This window comes from Silene latifolia, chromosome 7 (assembly GCF_048544455.1).
Source record: "Silene latifolia isolate original U9 population chromosome 7, ASM4854445v1, whole genome shotgun sequence".
NCBI classification, from domain to species: domain Eukaryota; kingdom Viridiplantae; phylum Streptophyta; class Magnoliopsida; order Caryophyllales; family Caryophyllaceae; genus Silene; species Silene latifolia.
In genome coordinates this window covers 104,391,223-104,405,562 of record NC_133532.1, presented here as the reverse complement: position 1 = coordinate 104,405,562, position 14,340 = coordinate 104,391,223, and the positions used below count along the sequence as shown (strand labels likewise).

The 14,340-nt window shown below is 35.2% G+C and overlaps 1 protein-coding gene across 1 annotated transcript; it reads left to right on the top strand.

Annotated features, from left to right (window-relative positions):
- The first annotated feature begins 445 nt into the window (after positions 1–445).
- On the top strand, positions 446–2,413 carry LOC141592454 (uncharacterized). The gene is made up of 3 exons (XM_074413134.1): positions 446–746; positions 924–1,464; positions 1,916–2,413. The coding sequence occupies exons 1-3, from the start codon at positions 539–541 to the stop codon at positions 1,965–1,967; spliced, it is 801 nt and encodes a 266-aa protein (XP_074269235.1). The 5' UTR covers positions 446–538; the 3' UTR covers positions 1,968–2,413.
- The last annotated feature ends 11,927 nt before the right edge of the window (positions 2,414–14,340 follow it).

Here is a 14,340-nt window from a genome sequence, read left to right as displayed (position 1 = left end):
TTTGAAAAAAAAAAATTCACCGTTTTTTGAATTCGTAGCCAGTAGTTATGGTTGGTCAAACATTTTTTAACGAATAAACATTGACCGACCATAATTCCCGACTACGAGTTGCGACGTCTGTGAATTTTTTTTCCAAATGGAAGACCTCTTAGAGACGGTCAATTTGAAAAAAAAAAATTTATCGTATTCTGAACTTGTAACCAAGAGTTATTAACGGTTAAAATTTTTTGAATGAAAAGAGGGATATATTATAGAAAATGAAAAAGTCGAGGGTAACGAGAAAATATCCCTTAAATGTTTAATCGGTAAGTCATCAACGCAAAGTCCTATCTATCATTCAACAAAAAGAAGCCCATTTAATTTAATTAGACGACTACACGTAGTCAGCAAGACTTCCAGGTGTCAATTTAAACCATTTCCTAAATCCACCTGTCATCCCGCGCAAATGCCACTCTTGAAAATTTCTTGAGTTATAAATTCCTTGATGATCAAATTATATTAAATACAGTAGAAAAAGACAGGAAATTAAGGAAATAGGATGGCGAAGGGTGTAATAAAGAAGCGGAAAGTAAAGAAAAACAATAGGAAGACGATAAATAAGATTAAAAAGAAGAAGAATATTAGCTTAAGTAACCAAATTCGTGGAATTATGAATTACCTCAAATCTGACTTTTATCTATATTCTTACTGTTTTATTTCTTCCCCATCCACGGATTATTCTACCCCAAATAAGGTTCATAAATCAGGTAATTCTATATTTTCCGCTTCTTTTACTTTTACGTTTAACTTGAATTTGTATATCAGCTATCGAGTATGGATATATACTCCCTCAGTCCCTCTAATCTCTATCAATAATTTCCGGTTACTTTATAATTAAAAACTTACTGTATAACCTAAGTAGCATCGTCGTGTTTTTGTACCAGTGGGTGCAGCACAGGATTCAGAGTTGAGGAGCGCAACAAACAGTGTGTTATCTGAAGATGAACATGTGGATTTGCAGACAAATAAAGGGATGCAAAATTCAATATGTGACGAAGTAGGGGATCTTGGTAAGGGTGGTGGAATGCATGATGCAATAGGCGACAAACAAGAAGATATTGGTAAAGACGGTGAAATGCAAGATTCAAGGGGTGACAAACAAGGAGATTTTAGTAAGGATGGTCGGATGCGTGATTCCAGAGGTGAAAAATATGGACATGTTAGTAAGGGTGGTCGAATGCGTGATGTAATAAGTGACAAACAAGGAGATATTGGTGAGGGTGGTCGAATGCAAGATTCAATAGGTGAAAAAGCAGGTGATCTTGCTGGTAAGGATAGTCGAATTCAAGATTCAATAGGTTACAAACAACGAGATCTTGGTGCACCTAGTCCCCGTGATGTAGTGATTAGATCTCCTTCATCAGTTATGACAATTAGACCAGGAAAGAAGCAAGCACCACAGAGTGTACATGTTAATGGTGTCAGGTACATTCTTTCATTCTCAACCTTAGTAGCTACATACATTATTACATTGCCTCATTTGACTTGAAATGCTATGAGGAATAGGTGTTGCTTCATTGAGTCCTATACTCCTGTTCCACGACAAATCTTCTTGCTTTATAAAATCCCATATGTTTCATTTCAAAGTATTAAAACTGAGCAAGTCTAGTAAATTGTTAGACTTGTTGAGACTGTTCTAAGTGTCTTGTTTACTTGTTTTCATTAGTAGATTTAGTAATGGCCAAAGACTAATTGATTTCTTCATAAACTCCAACAATCTCGACTTACTTTGATAAATTTTAATCTTAATTTGCGACACATTTATTAAAATTTAATAACATAGATGAAATATTCATGGGTCGTTTATTGCTGCATGCATTATCGATTCACGATCTATTTTAGAGGGCTCAAGGTAGTACCACTGTTGTTTCCACAGGCCGAAAAGTGCAAGGGCTCAAGCTAGTAGCATCGTTCTTTCTGCAGGATGAAAAGTGCCAAGCAAGAGCTTTTAATTAATTAGCTGCAGTCCTACAGCACATACTTTTGGCTCGTCGCAGACTCCTTCATGTTTGTATACTTAACAAGCTAAGTTACAATCTACAACTTTTGAATCTGAATGTTGTGTGAATAGTCTGCGAGAAATGTACATCCAGTGTTTGATAATGCGTGTCAAGGATGGCCTTCGTAAGGACTAAGAACGGGTGTTACTGGTGTTGGTGGTTTATAATATTGTCACCACAGTTTTGTGTTTTGTGTGGTATAAACCCACTCACGGAAGGTGGGTTTGTTTAGTTAAGTGGGGAAATGGTGAATAACTTGTAATACATGGCATATTTTGTGAACTTCTTGATGATATATCGTCAAGTCAGGTTATCTTCTGTACATTACCAAAAATAATCAGTGTTAATATCATAGAATATGGCTTTGTGCATTCCGTACTTGCGTGTTAAACAGCTGTTACTTCGAAAACAGCATAGTGTTGAGCCATTCTACGTTGGAGCTGGGGTAATCCTTCTAAAACAGAATTTTGTGTTAAAGGCCCATTCTACTGTGATCCTGTTTCGGAGTAGTTATGTTAAAGACTATCCACCTCTCACCTCTTCCTTTCGAAGCAATATGTTGTTTGACCTCTCCCCGAGTCCCTGTTGAATCCGTATGTACTGTGCATCTGATCTCCTTTTTGAAGCCCTATCCAAGTAATCCAGCATCGCTACTTGCATCCTCATGTTTTGCCTTCTCCTCCTCCATGCCGCCTCCAAAACTTTACTGTTTCTATAAACCTGCGAGATTAGATGGTGCGCCATCCTGCTAAGTATGCTGAACTACAGCGAGTGTAGAAGTCTACTGGACTATGTAAAGAGGAATGACAGGCTTCTTTATCCTCTATCATGTCCTAATTCTTTCAATCTATTTCTCCTTGTTGGCACATAAAATTTATGTGTGCCACGTCGAAAGTCAAAAAATCAAATGTTGACTTCGTCAAAAAAGGAAATGCACACACGTCAGAAGTCAAGTCAACATTTTGACCCGTCAAAGGAAACATGGAATAATATAATTAGTTTGGATGAAGTTTAAGTTAATTAGTCCATTTTTATTATTTTAATCTAACCCGCTTCTCTAAAGTGACAAAACCCGATAAATGGGTCAAATTCACTAATCGGGTCAAGCTCACCTAAATGGATCAAACATATTCAAATAAGCCGAAATGACTACCAAATCCAAGTCCACCAAAGCTTAGGGTTTAGAAGGCTTTTCTCTATAAATACAAGTCATCCTCCACCTTTAATGGGATTGAAAAAAAATCACAAAGAAGAGGACAAAACAAAAGATTAGAGAATTCTCAAACTCTCTCTAGAAAACAAAGACTTCCAAGTCAATCAAATTAGAAGATCAATAACCGTCTCCAAGGATCAAGACAATAAGGCACCTTAAATCTCGTGTCGTCACCAAGGAGTCAAATCGTGAAGGAAATCAAGTCTAAAGGCCTTCTTTAACAAAGTCAAATTCATCAAGGAGATTAAGTCAAACGAGACCCTCTTACAAAAATCGTCATTCAAAGTCAAACGGAGATAAAGTTATCAAGACCCTTCGTACATCAAGCATTCAAATTCACGTGGATATCGAATCAGCGGAATAAATAGAGATTGTACCCAAAATATTCAAATCTAATAAAATTATATTTGTTACAATTTTTGTGTTTATTGTTCATTTGCAGATTCGCAAAATTTGTGTAAGCAAATTTTGGCACGCCCGGTGGGACGATCTCTACCGCTCATCTCTTTCTCCATATCAAAACCGTCAAAGCTCGTCTCAATGGTTTCAATAGAGAATTCCGCCAAAAAGACGAAGGCCGTCACATTCAAATCCGGTGACGAAGGATCTACGACCCTTGATACCAACTTTCGTGATCTACTCATTGACTCAAGCAAAGAGCCCTTGGCGACGCAGGTTGACATTGTTGCTTCCGTGATGGTGATTGGAGCAATCTCAATCGAAGAAGAATTGACAAAAATGAAGTTGGCCCTTAAAAAACTTCAGAAGGATAGCCAAAAAAAAAATGTTCAACTCGCCGCAGTTAAAAGAAAGTTGGAGAAACGACTGATCAATGAGAGCTCCGATGAATCAAAGATTAATGGCGACGGCGAAAAGCCACAGTGCGATGATGGTGATGCCAATTCAAAAATCAACTCTCTTTCCGCCCAACAAATCCAGGCGATGATCGGAGAGCTTGTCAAGTCTAAATTTCGTGAAAGTCCAAATGACAATCACCTTTACATGAAGCCGTATACAAGACGAGTTGATGAACTTAAAATTCCTCTTGGATACAAGCCACCGAAGTTCCAGCAGTTTGACGGAAAAGGCAATTCAAAGGAGCACATTGCTCATTTTGTCGAAACATGTAGCAACGCGAGCACTGAGGGTGATCTTTTGGTGAAGCAATTCGTTCGTAGTCTCAAGGGAATGGCGTTTGATTGGTACACCAATTTGGCCCACCAATCCATTGATAGTTGGGAACAAATGGAAGAGAACTTCTTAAATCGCTTCTATAGCACCCGCCGAGCGGTTAGCATGGTCGAGCTAACCAACACCAAACAAAAGGAAGGAGAGCCCGTCATCGATTTCATAAACCGTTGGCGTGCACTAAGCTTAGAATGCAAGGATCATCTCTCCGAAATTTCAGCTGTAGATATGTGCATCCAAGGCATGAACTTGGACTTGTTTTATATTCTTCAAGGAATTAAACCAAGGACATTTCAAGAATTGGCGACTCGAGCTCATGACATGGATCACTATTGCAGGCCATGGGGGCAAACTTTTCCGCCACTAAAAATCAATGCAAGAAATGGAGGATTCACACTAAATTACGACCGCCATCGCAACTACATCTTGGTGATGGAGAAAGTCAAGGCCAATCCTCCAATCCAAGATAAAGCCTTCATCAAATAATGGGGGCAAAGAAGAAATTCACACTCCTAAGCAAGAGGGTTAACTCCAAGTCCACATTCTTAAGCAAGATGGTAAACTGCAAATCCAAGCTCCTAAGCACGAGCCTAAACTGCGAGCGCACACACAAAAAAAAAAAATCTTCAAAATAAAATCATGAACTACGTTGGCTTGATCTCGTGAAATGATTTCTCATTTTCACGAGTACGTAGGCATCTTTAGTCATCTTGAGTCTTACTCGAGTCCAGTCACACGTAAAACTCAAAGTTCGTATCTTGGGGGCATCACTCATACGACTTCAATTACAGTCACTTGATTCCTTCATGATCTGCAATTTTGAAGAAAAAAGCAAAAGGCTCGGAGAAAGCTTCAAGCATCAAGAGACTCCAAAGAGTCAATACGAGAAATATTTGGCCAAAGCTCACAAGCAAAACTTCTTCCTCAAAACTATGAGAAATAGGCTAAGTCTCCAAGAAAGCTTTCAAGCACCGAGACACTATCGTAAAGTCAAATGATGAAGATTGGAGAAAGCTCGCAAGCACCAAGGCACCATCAAATGATAAAACACAGATTTGGAAAGAGCTTCTAAGCACCAAAAGTCTTCTTAGCAGTCCATGATGTAGATTTGGAGAAAGCTCACAAGCGCCAAATTCTTTATCAAAATTAACATAGATAGGCTGACAGGGCAGTCGTATACCTATCAAAAATAACCAACTGGCTCTAACTAATATAGCTAAGGAAGTCGGGTCGATCTCCACAGGGAGATGGGAAAAGGTCAGCTTTGCCTAAGTTCGTCACAGTAACCCAATTGGGGGGTTGTATTTGATTGTTTTAAACTAAAAAGACTAAGAAAGAGAGGAAAAGCAAGAGAATAAAGATTAAGCAAATATGGAGAAAGCAACTAAGACAGTCGGTTCACCATGATCATTCAGTCAAGCAATCTAGGTCTCAGGTCAATGGAAGTATGGTCTTAGGAGCAGTGAATATCTCCTTCCGGTCTCAATTCGCCCTAAAGCACAAATAGCTTAGCTTCCGCCCTCACTACAGTGCCCTAATGTTCGCTACGAGTCTCGCCCTTTCCAACCTTCCGGTCTAGGTCAAGGTTTACTACGATAAAATGACTAATTGCGTCGACTCAATTAGACAGAAACAATTAAATGTAGCGATTAACAACAGAGACCACACAAGCACAAGACCTAATATGGCAATTACTATTCCTTCATAATCATGGATTCCCTAATCTTAGCAAGGGGAAATTAGCTATACATTACTATCGAATCAACAACAATAACATATAGATAGTAAGAATTAAACATAATAATAATGAAAATGAAGGATCAAATAAAGCAATAATGAAAGCAATAAGAGAAGGATAGAAACAAAATGATAATTGCGATTAAGAAATAAAATGAGAAATAATACCGATTACAAATTGGGAATCCGAGTTCTAGAGTAGAAGAAAAGTAAAGTGAAGAGCAGTAGAAAAAGATAAAGTCGTAGTGAATGAGGAAGAGTTATGCAGTCTACTCTATTTAGTAGCATACGAAAATCTCCCCCTTAAACCTAATCCAAAGCCCAATTACAAAAGCCCATACGAAATTAGGCGGAAAAACTCTATTACAGGCCAAACCACTCGATCGAGTGGAAATAAACCACTCGATCGAGCAACTAAGCGACACACCCTTCGATCGAGTAGAAATAAACCACTTGATCGAGTAACTCCTTGTATTGCCCTCTCAATCGAGTACTATAACTACTTGATCGTGTAATCTTCTTTATATAAAGCATTCGATCGACTGGAAAAGTAGTCGATCAAGCTATTTCAGCACGATTAGGCACTAAGACACCTTCCGAAACCAGCTCACGCGTCTTCAAAGTGACAGATTCCAAGCTCCGATTCCTTGTTCTCCATAAATTTATGCAATTGGGACGAGTTTAGGCTTGATTTATCTTCTTTTCGGTCAATACCTGCAGGTTTACACAAAACGAACCAAAGTAGACTAATCGGGGGTATTTGTAGCTAGATGCCACGTAAATAGTACAGAAATGCGTGTAAAAATGAGGTAAAAACCTAATATAAAATACACGCATCATAGACCATCCAGGAGAAAGCTCCCAAGCACCAGGATTAGCTATGTCGAACAACTCGAATGATGAGAAAGTCGGAGAAAGCTCACAAGCACCGCTCTCTGCCAAAATTATCAAATTAAAGATCGACCAAGTCTCTAACAAAGGCTTCCAAGCATGGAGATTCTCTCGTAAAATTGATGTACAAAATTCCCAAGCACTCGGGAATCGTCAAGATTACAAATTAGAAAAAAAAAAAAAAAACAAAAAAATCCATTCCAAAATCCAATGGAAATTGAAAGGCCAAATCCTTTCTCTTAAATTATATATCCATCTTCTTGTAAATATAAAATACAAAAAGGAAAGCAAAAGAAATGAGAGGGACTTAAGATGCTCGAGCCATCTGGTACACCAAAGCAAATTGATTTCTCAAAAATCAATTATGTATTGAGCTAACAGAAGATGCTATGGTTACACTCGGTATATAGAATCTTGTATGCACAACCAATTAAAATGTAACATGTGCGGAATCTATTTGTAATTAGGGAGGGAATTGTGTAGATGTTTAGAGGGAAAAAATTTCATTATGGGAGGGAAAGATGAAAAAGATGGAGGGAAAATTGTTAAAGCTTTATTAATTTTGGTAACATGATTCATGAATAATAATTATATTTATCAGGATTAAATATAATATGATATTTTAAAAAAATATTTATTAATATCTTTTAAAATTTCTACTCTGAAGTTTGAATCATACGGTTATTAATTATTAAAAAAAAATCAAAAACCTAAAATTCATACGGTATCATAAAAAAAAAATCCAAATCATGAATATAATGATGAATTCAATGAAAAGATGAACCTTCATTGGAAGAAATTAATTTGAGGACTCAATCAGATGACACGGTACAAGAACGAGTTCAAACCGAGACAATTGTAATTCGTTATTTTGGTATCAGCAGACTATGTTCGCATCATTATTTTTGTCGAGTTTCTTGTTAAACTGGCAGAATGATATTTGTTACTAACAAATAAACAAGTTTTTGGTTCCGGAAATTAATTTCTGTTAGCAAGCAACTGAACTGTGTTGCCTGGGCTGCTTACTGCATTGCATTCCATTGTGCTCCTGGTTTTTCCTTGATGAAGTTTCAGGAGGAGTAATAAAATTAATGTTATACATTAGAATAAAATTGTGGCATGTAGTGTTGGCTCTTTGTTTTCAAATTTTAGAATGTATGATTAGCAGCATGATTAGCTGCTTATGATTATCTGATGTACAACGTTGATTTTGCCAGAGGCAGTAATAAGAAATTAGTTTTCTGATGTACAACGTTCTGATTTCTCGACTTTGAAAATTTCCTGTTTGGTTCTCGTGCAAATGACCAGTGCCAGGAATAAAAAAAAATGTCCCTAATGAGGATCAAACTCGGGTGGAATTGCAAGGCCTCTACATTTTTGAAGAAATTCTAGTAACCAATTAAGCAAGGGTATCAACACATCTATTTACCAATTCTAACTCATTATATTGTAATTTATCAGTGAGTTTTTTTGTCAAAAACTACCTAAAATTTAACTCGTTTTCATAAATACTACCTAAAGTTTTTAATTTTGCGAGAAACTACCTAAATTTTCTTAACTTTTGTCGGACACTACCAAATTGAAAAATCCGATCAAATTAGACAAAATTCTAACTCACAAGCATTATTTTTGGCATTGAACTTACATTATTTACTATACTTAACCACCGTCAACTGTTTTGATTAGCTACTAACACATTTATTTCAATTTGTTTTACTATAGTTTTGACCAGTTTGGCCGAGACTGTGGCTAATTTGGACAAATGAGTAATTAATTCGATTGACATTTTGACTTATTTGTCGGAATTTTAGTTAATTTGGAAAAAATAATTGTCGAACTTGCTCATTAATTTCAATTTGGTAGTTTTCGACAAAAGTAAAAAATATTAGGTAGTTTCTCGCAAAATTAAAAACTTTAGGTAGTATTTATGAAAATGAAATAAATATTAGGTAGTTTTTGACAAAAAACTCTTTATCAGTTAATAAAACGCGTAAATCTTTAACATATCTTAGATCTTATCTTTTGTTCTACCAACAATAGTTGCCAATAATTATATTATACTTGCCTAAAATCATGCCTATAATTAAGTATAGAATCGATCATGAATATTTTTTGTTATTATATTTTGATTTTTTGTATATTTTGTTATCTTTTCTTTCTTTTTTTTAATTTCAAAAAAAAAATGACAACTTTGTTAATATATTTAGTTAGTTTTCATTTGCTACTAATTACTCAATACTATAAATTGATTACTATTATTATTTTTTTCGAAATAATAATTTTGTCAGTTTCATAAGAGTAATTTTTTCGTAACAATAGTGTACTCCTCCTCGTACATGTTTTTTAAAAGCATATTGGATGTCGGTGCTACTCGAGACATAGCTTTCGAAACTACGTCATGGCCAACTTCCTTCAACATTTCTCGCATAAATAAGCAAAAAACGATTAGGTCACCAAAATGTTGTTTGTTTGATGGTGTCATTCTCACAAATTTTTTGTTAAAGGAGTTAAGGTTTTAAGTAGGAATAAAATGGAGATGAATGATAATAAAATGCAGGGTTTAGGGTTGTATTTAAAACCTTTTTTCCCTCCAATTTTATATTTCACCCAAAAAATTTTCATCCATTTTTTCATTTTCCCTCCAAAATAGTATAATAAGAGTAAAAAAAATGAAAACATAGCATTTTAATATCAAATAATTTAGTTAGATAATTGTGTAGATGTGTCTTGAACAATTGGTTGAAGTGCTTAATTTTACACTAGAGATCACAGGTTCAATACTAAATAACAGCATATAATGGTTTTTTTTATCAAGAAATGCAGTTGGAAAACAAAAATGATGGTCAATGACTCAGAGAGGAATCGAACTTTGGTATTAAGGAGAACAATATCAATATTCGAGGCAAGCATTGTAACCAAGTGAGCAAGGGTATCAGCACGTACACTAAACTAAGTTATAATCTATTTAGTTGTCTTAAACAATTACGTAAATTTTATTAAAGTTGAAATGATTATTCGAATATACGTTCATACGTGCACGATAACTCTTAATTCCCACATACCCGATCATTATGTTATAATTATAATTAAATTAAATGCTCGCATTTCTCTTCTAATCTCATAATATAATTATGCTCAATCGATCGCATTTAGTATTAATTTCCATTAAGCGATCATTCTGTTAATGTTCCCATTAAATCTATAACGTTTATCATTAAATCACGTAAAATGATTACATTAATATTGTAACGTTCAATCAAGCACGTTATCCTTGTACCCCCATAAACCGATAATTTTATTATTAACATGTTATATCGATCCCATTTAGGATTAAATTGCATAGAACGATCATTTTATCACAATTACGTTCAAACTAGTACACTATCCCTTTTAGAATAACATAAAGCGATCATTTCAATCGTTCACATTTATCATTACGTTCATTTTCCTATCATAATTACGCTATGTCTTATTTTGCGTAACCCTAAACCCTATTAAACCTAATTAAACCCTGAAACTTTATAATCCTTAAACCCCGAAACCCTAAACATTAAAAACTCGAAACCGTAAGCCGTCAAAACCAATAACCTCTACAACTCTATAATATATTTTGAACACGCGAAATATTAATCTGGAAGTTAAACACTAACATGAAATCATATGATTAAGATCACAAATGTTCGTATGGTTCGATTAATCATGACAATGTATGTCTTACGGGCGTTAATTTTTAATTAATAAGATAATATTTGTATAATTCAATTAGTAACATTATTTTATCTTTATTAACGTCAGTTTTTTTCTCATAATAACGTAAGACTTGTATTGGAGTACAATGATTTGTATGATTCGATTTGGAGACGAATGTCCATATAATTCGATCAACAATGTCAATGTTATGCTAACGTCAATTTTTAATTAATAACGTAATAGTTGTACATAGGGGTGTTATAGGAGTGTTAACGAGCCGAGCCGAGCCGAGCTCGAGCTTGTGCTCAAGCTTTGACCAAGATTTGACCATGCTTCAAGCCGATCCCGAGCCCGAGTCTAGCTCGCACGAGCCGGGCTTTGACCAAACTTTGACTTAGCTGATTTCGAGTTGCTCGCGAACTGTCTCGTCTACTCGTCTCATTAACACCCCTAGTTGTACATTTCGATTAGTAACATTATTTTTTCTCTACTAATGTCAACTTTTTAGTAATAAAAACGCAAGACTTGTAAGATTCGATTAATAACGTATAACTTGGAGCACGGAGATTTGTATTATACGATTTGGAGCACAAATATTTGTTCATTAGATTAATATTGTAAATATTTCATCAATAACATTATATTTCTAGCATTTGATTAAGAACATATTTTTTTGAAAAATAACGTAAAATTAATAATCGTAGTTTTTTTTTCGCAGTACGAATTTTAACGATTACATTACATTATAGCCAATTTTTTTCCATTAAAACCCTTAACCTATAATGGAGTCTCCACACATCTCACGAACAAGAAAAATCATGAAAGTCAACCCCTGCCATGGCTGCCAGTACACAATTCAATTAAGAGTCAACCCCTGCTAATCTCAGTTCATGAGTTAACGGGACTCGCCGTTCAGTCAAGGTTCTCTACCGTAACCGTAATTAGCCGCGTAAATTTGTAAACCTAGTTCCTCAATAACCAAACACACAACTTTCTCAAGTCAATTACATTGTTCGATTTCTTAAACTCAATGTTTTATTTCAATTCCTTCATATTAAAATCTGATTATCGATTAGATTAATGCGTATTTCAATTTCTTTAGATTTTAATTAGGGGTCGGGTTCTTTGAGGCTGTTTCGTGGTGGCAAAACCGCCGATTTGGCAGGTTCTTAGCGGCTGACCGGAGGGCGACGAGATGGCCGAATGGTTCGCCGGCTTGAGAATTCACCGACGCCGGTAGCTGTTTGACGGCGAGGTGGATGAAGTTCATACATGTTGCGAAGTACAAATTTTGTTATATGCAATGTTAATGATTATGAGAATATTAGATAATGAAAAAAAAGGAAGGAAATAATTGGAAAATAAAAATAATAATATTTACCAAATTTGTTGAAAAATCTTATAATAAATTTTGAAACTTTAAATTTCAAACTTGAATTTACTCTCAAAATGTACAAAATAAAAGTTGAAAATGATTCTATTTTAATTTCTACAGTTGCTACATGTCACGATGTTATACGCAGTGTATAGAAGATTCTATACACTGAGTGTAACCGTAGCCTTTTCGGTTACACTCGGTGTATAGAATCTTCTATACACCACCAATTAAAATGTAACATGTGGAGGAATCTATTTGTAGTTTGGGAGGGAATTGTGTAGATGTTTGGAGGGAAAAAATTTCATTATGGGAGAGAAAGATGAAAAAGATGGAGGAAATTTTTTTAAAATGATGTAAAATAAAGGGAAGAGAGAATTAGAGAGAACTGTAAAGAAGAGTTAAAGCGAAAGTAAGGGAGACAAAACTATATTCTTATTCCATTATGAGGGGTATATATACACATACAATGGTAGAGTTTATATAAGATAATATATTCTATAATCCTATAAGATATGGACATCCATATAATAATAATATTTCATAACACTCCCCTTTGGATATCCATTACTGAAGAACATGCCTCGTTAAAAACTTTACTTGAAAAACCCTATGGGAAAAATGCTAGAAAGGAAAAGAGTACAATAATCTTCAAACACATGTGATAATAGCTGCCTCGTTAAAACCTTTCCATGGAAAACCCAGTGGGACAAAACCATGGATAAGGAAAAAGAGTATAGCGCGTGTCAACTCCCCCTGATGGTTACATAACTTGATAAATCTTCAAATGAACCATGTTTTGACGTAACTTCTCGATCGTTGAATAAAATCCATCGTCTTGATATCTTCAAATCCTTGATAATTTCAATCTTCATATTTCTTTCTCACAAACTGGGTGTAGTCATTTGTGATGAGTCTTGGATCATCATTTCAAATAATATTTCCACAATAGTGATAGGAAACTTCTTGATAGATGACATAACATTATATATTAAGAATACACTACGCCAAATATGGCAATCAATAAGGAGCGTATCACAATGGTTTAATGCATTTAATAACGACACTTAGATTAGCGTTTTCAAAATATTAGCGAAAACTTAGACGACGCTAATAAGAAAAACGGTTTCCGTCGAAAACCGTTCTTATCATAATGTGACAACGGTTGTTTAACATACTGTTATAAAAAACGTTTAACGGTTTCCAAAAGCTCGTTATAAAATCGCTCTTATCAACGGTTGTTAGACAACCGTTACCAGTTTAAGAAAACGACATTTAGAAAACCGTTACTAAATTAGCACTAGCAACGGTTTGTGGTACCCGTTGTTATGTTATAGATACGGGTTTCTTGTAACCGTTATCAGGAGTTTAATAAATATTCAGTTTGACCAATAATATTCAATTTGACCAAAATAATTCTATAAATATGTCTTCATAATGTTTTAGGTCAAAATCTAAATTATCAAACATTTACTCTTTAATTTCTCTCTAAAAAAAAATATGGCTGGTGTATCGGAGCTACAATCATGTCATCCTTACGCACAGCCTTTTACTTGCATTCTCCATAATCTCCCGGTTCGTTATAATGGGAATGGAAAGGGTTTAAATCCTAATTTTGGGTGGTTGACGCAAATGCTTCATGACTCCGGTTTCACTGCGGTTAAAAAAGTGATACTTGTGTCTACAAACAAGCAAGGTTTTGTAGGCTTCGCTTTTATCGAGTTTGACGAAGCCAACTGCCATGATAGTTTTCGTCAGGCAAGAACATTAGGGGCTAGATTTGCGTAGAAAGATGCGTGGAAAGAGGACTTTTATTCGGATGCTAAGCAAAAGGGCCTTTATCTATGGGTTGCGACCCATGTTGATTATCGTCTGCTGACACATTACACGAGGCAGCACATTCCTGCAACCGTGCCTATATCATGGGAGAAAGAGGCCATTCCACCAGCTGCGCTGCCCTGAAGAGTCGATCTACGACTTGATCTATGCCGAAATTGGGTATGAAGACTATCCTAATTCTTCATCAGATTCTAATTAAGTCTTTAATTATTATCTGACATTATGAGTTGTATTTTGATTATGGTGGTTATTTGAATAAAAGTTTAATTATTTATATTATATGTTACTTCGTTTTAATTAAGTCCTTACACTCAAATTCAATCCACCAAATAAAATATTATAATGACTAACTTTCTACTTATAATAAT

Excerpts from the sequence above, each read along its gene's own strand:
- LOC141592454 (XM_074413134.1), top strand. The coding sequence starts at position 539 with ATGGCGAAGGGTGTAATAAAGAAGCGGAAAGTAAAGAAAAACAATAGG. Across the intron at positions 747-923 it reads AAATAAGGTTCATAAATCAG|TGGGTGCAGCACAGGATTCA; the intron begins GTAATTCTATAT and ends TTTTTGTACCAG. Across the intron at positions 1,465-1,915 it reads GTACATGTTAATGGTGTCAG|GCCGAAAAGTGCAAGGGCTC; the intron begins GTACATTCTTTC and ends TTGTTTCCACAG.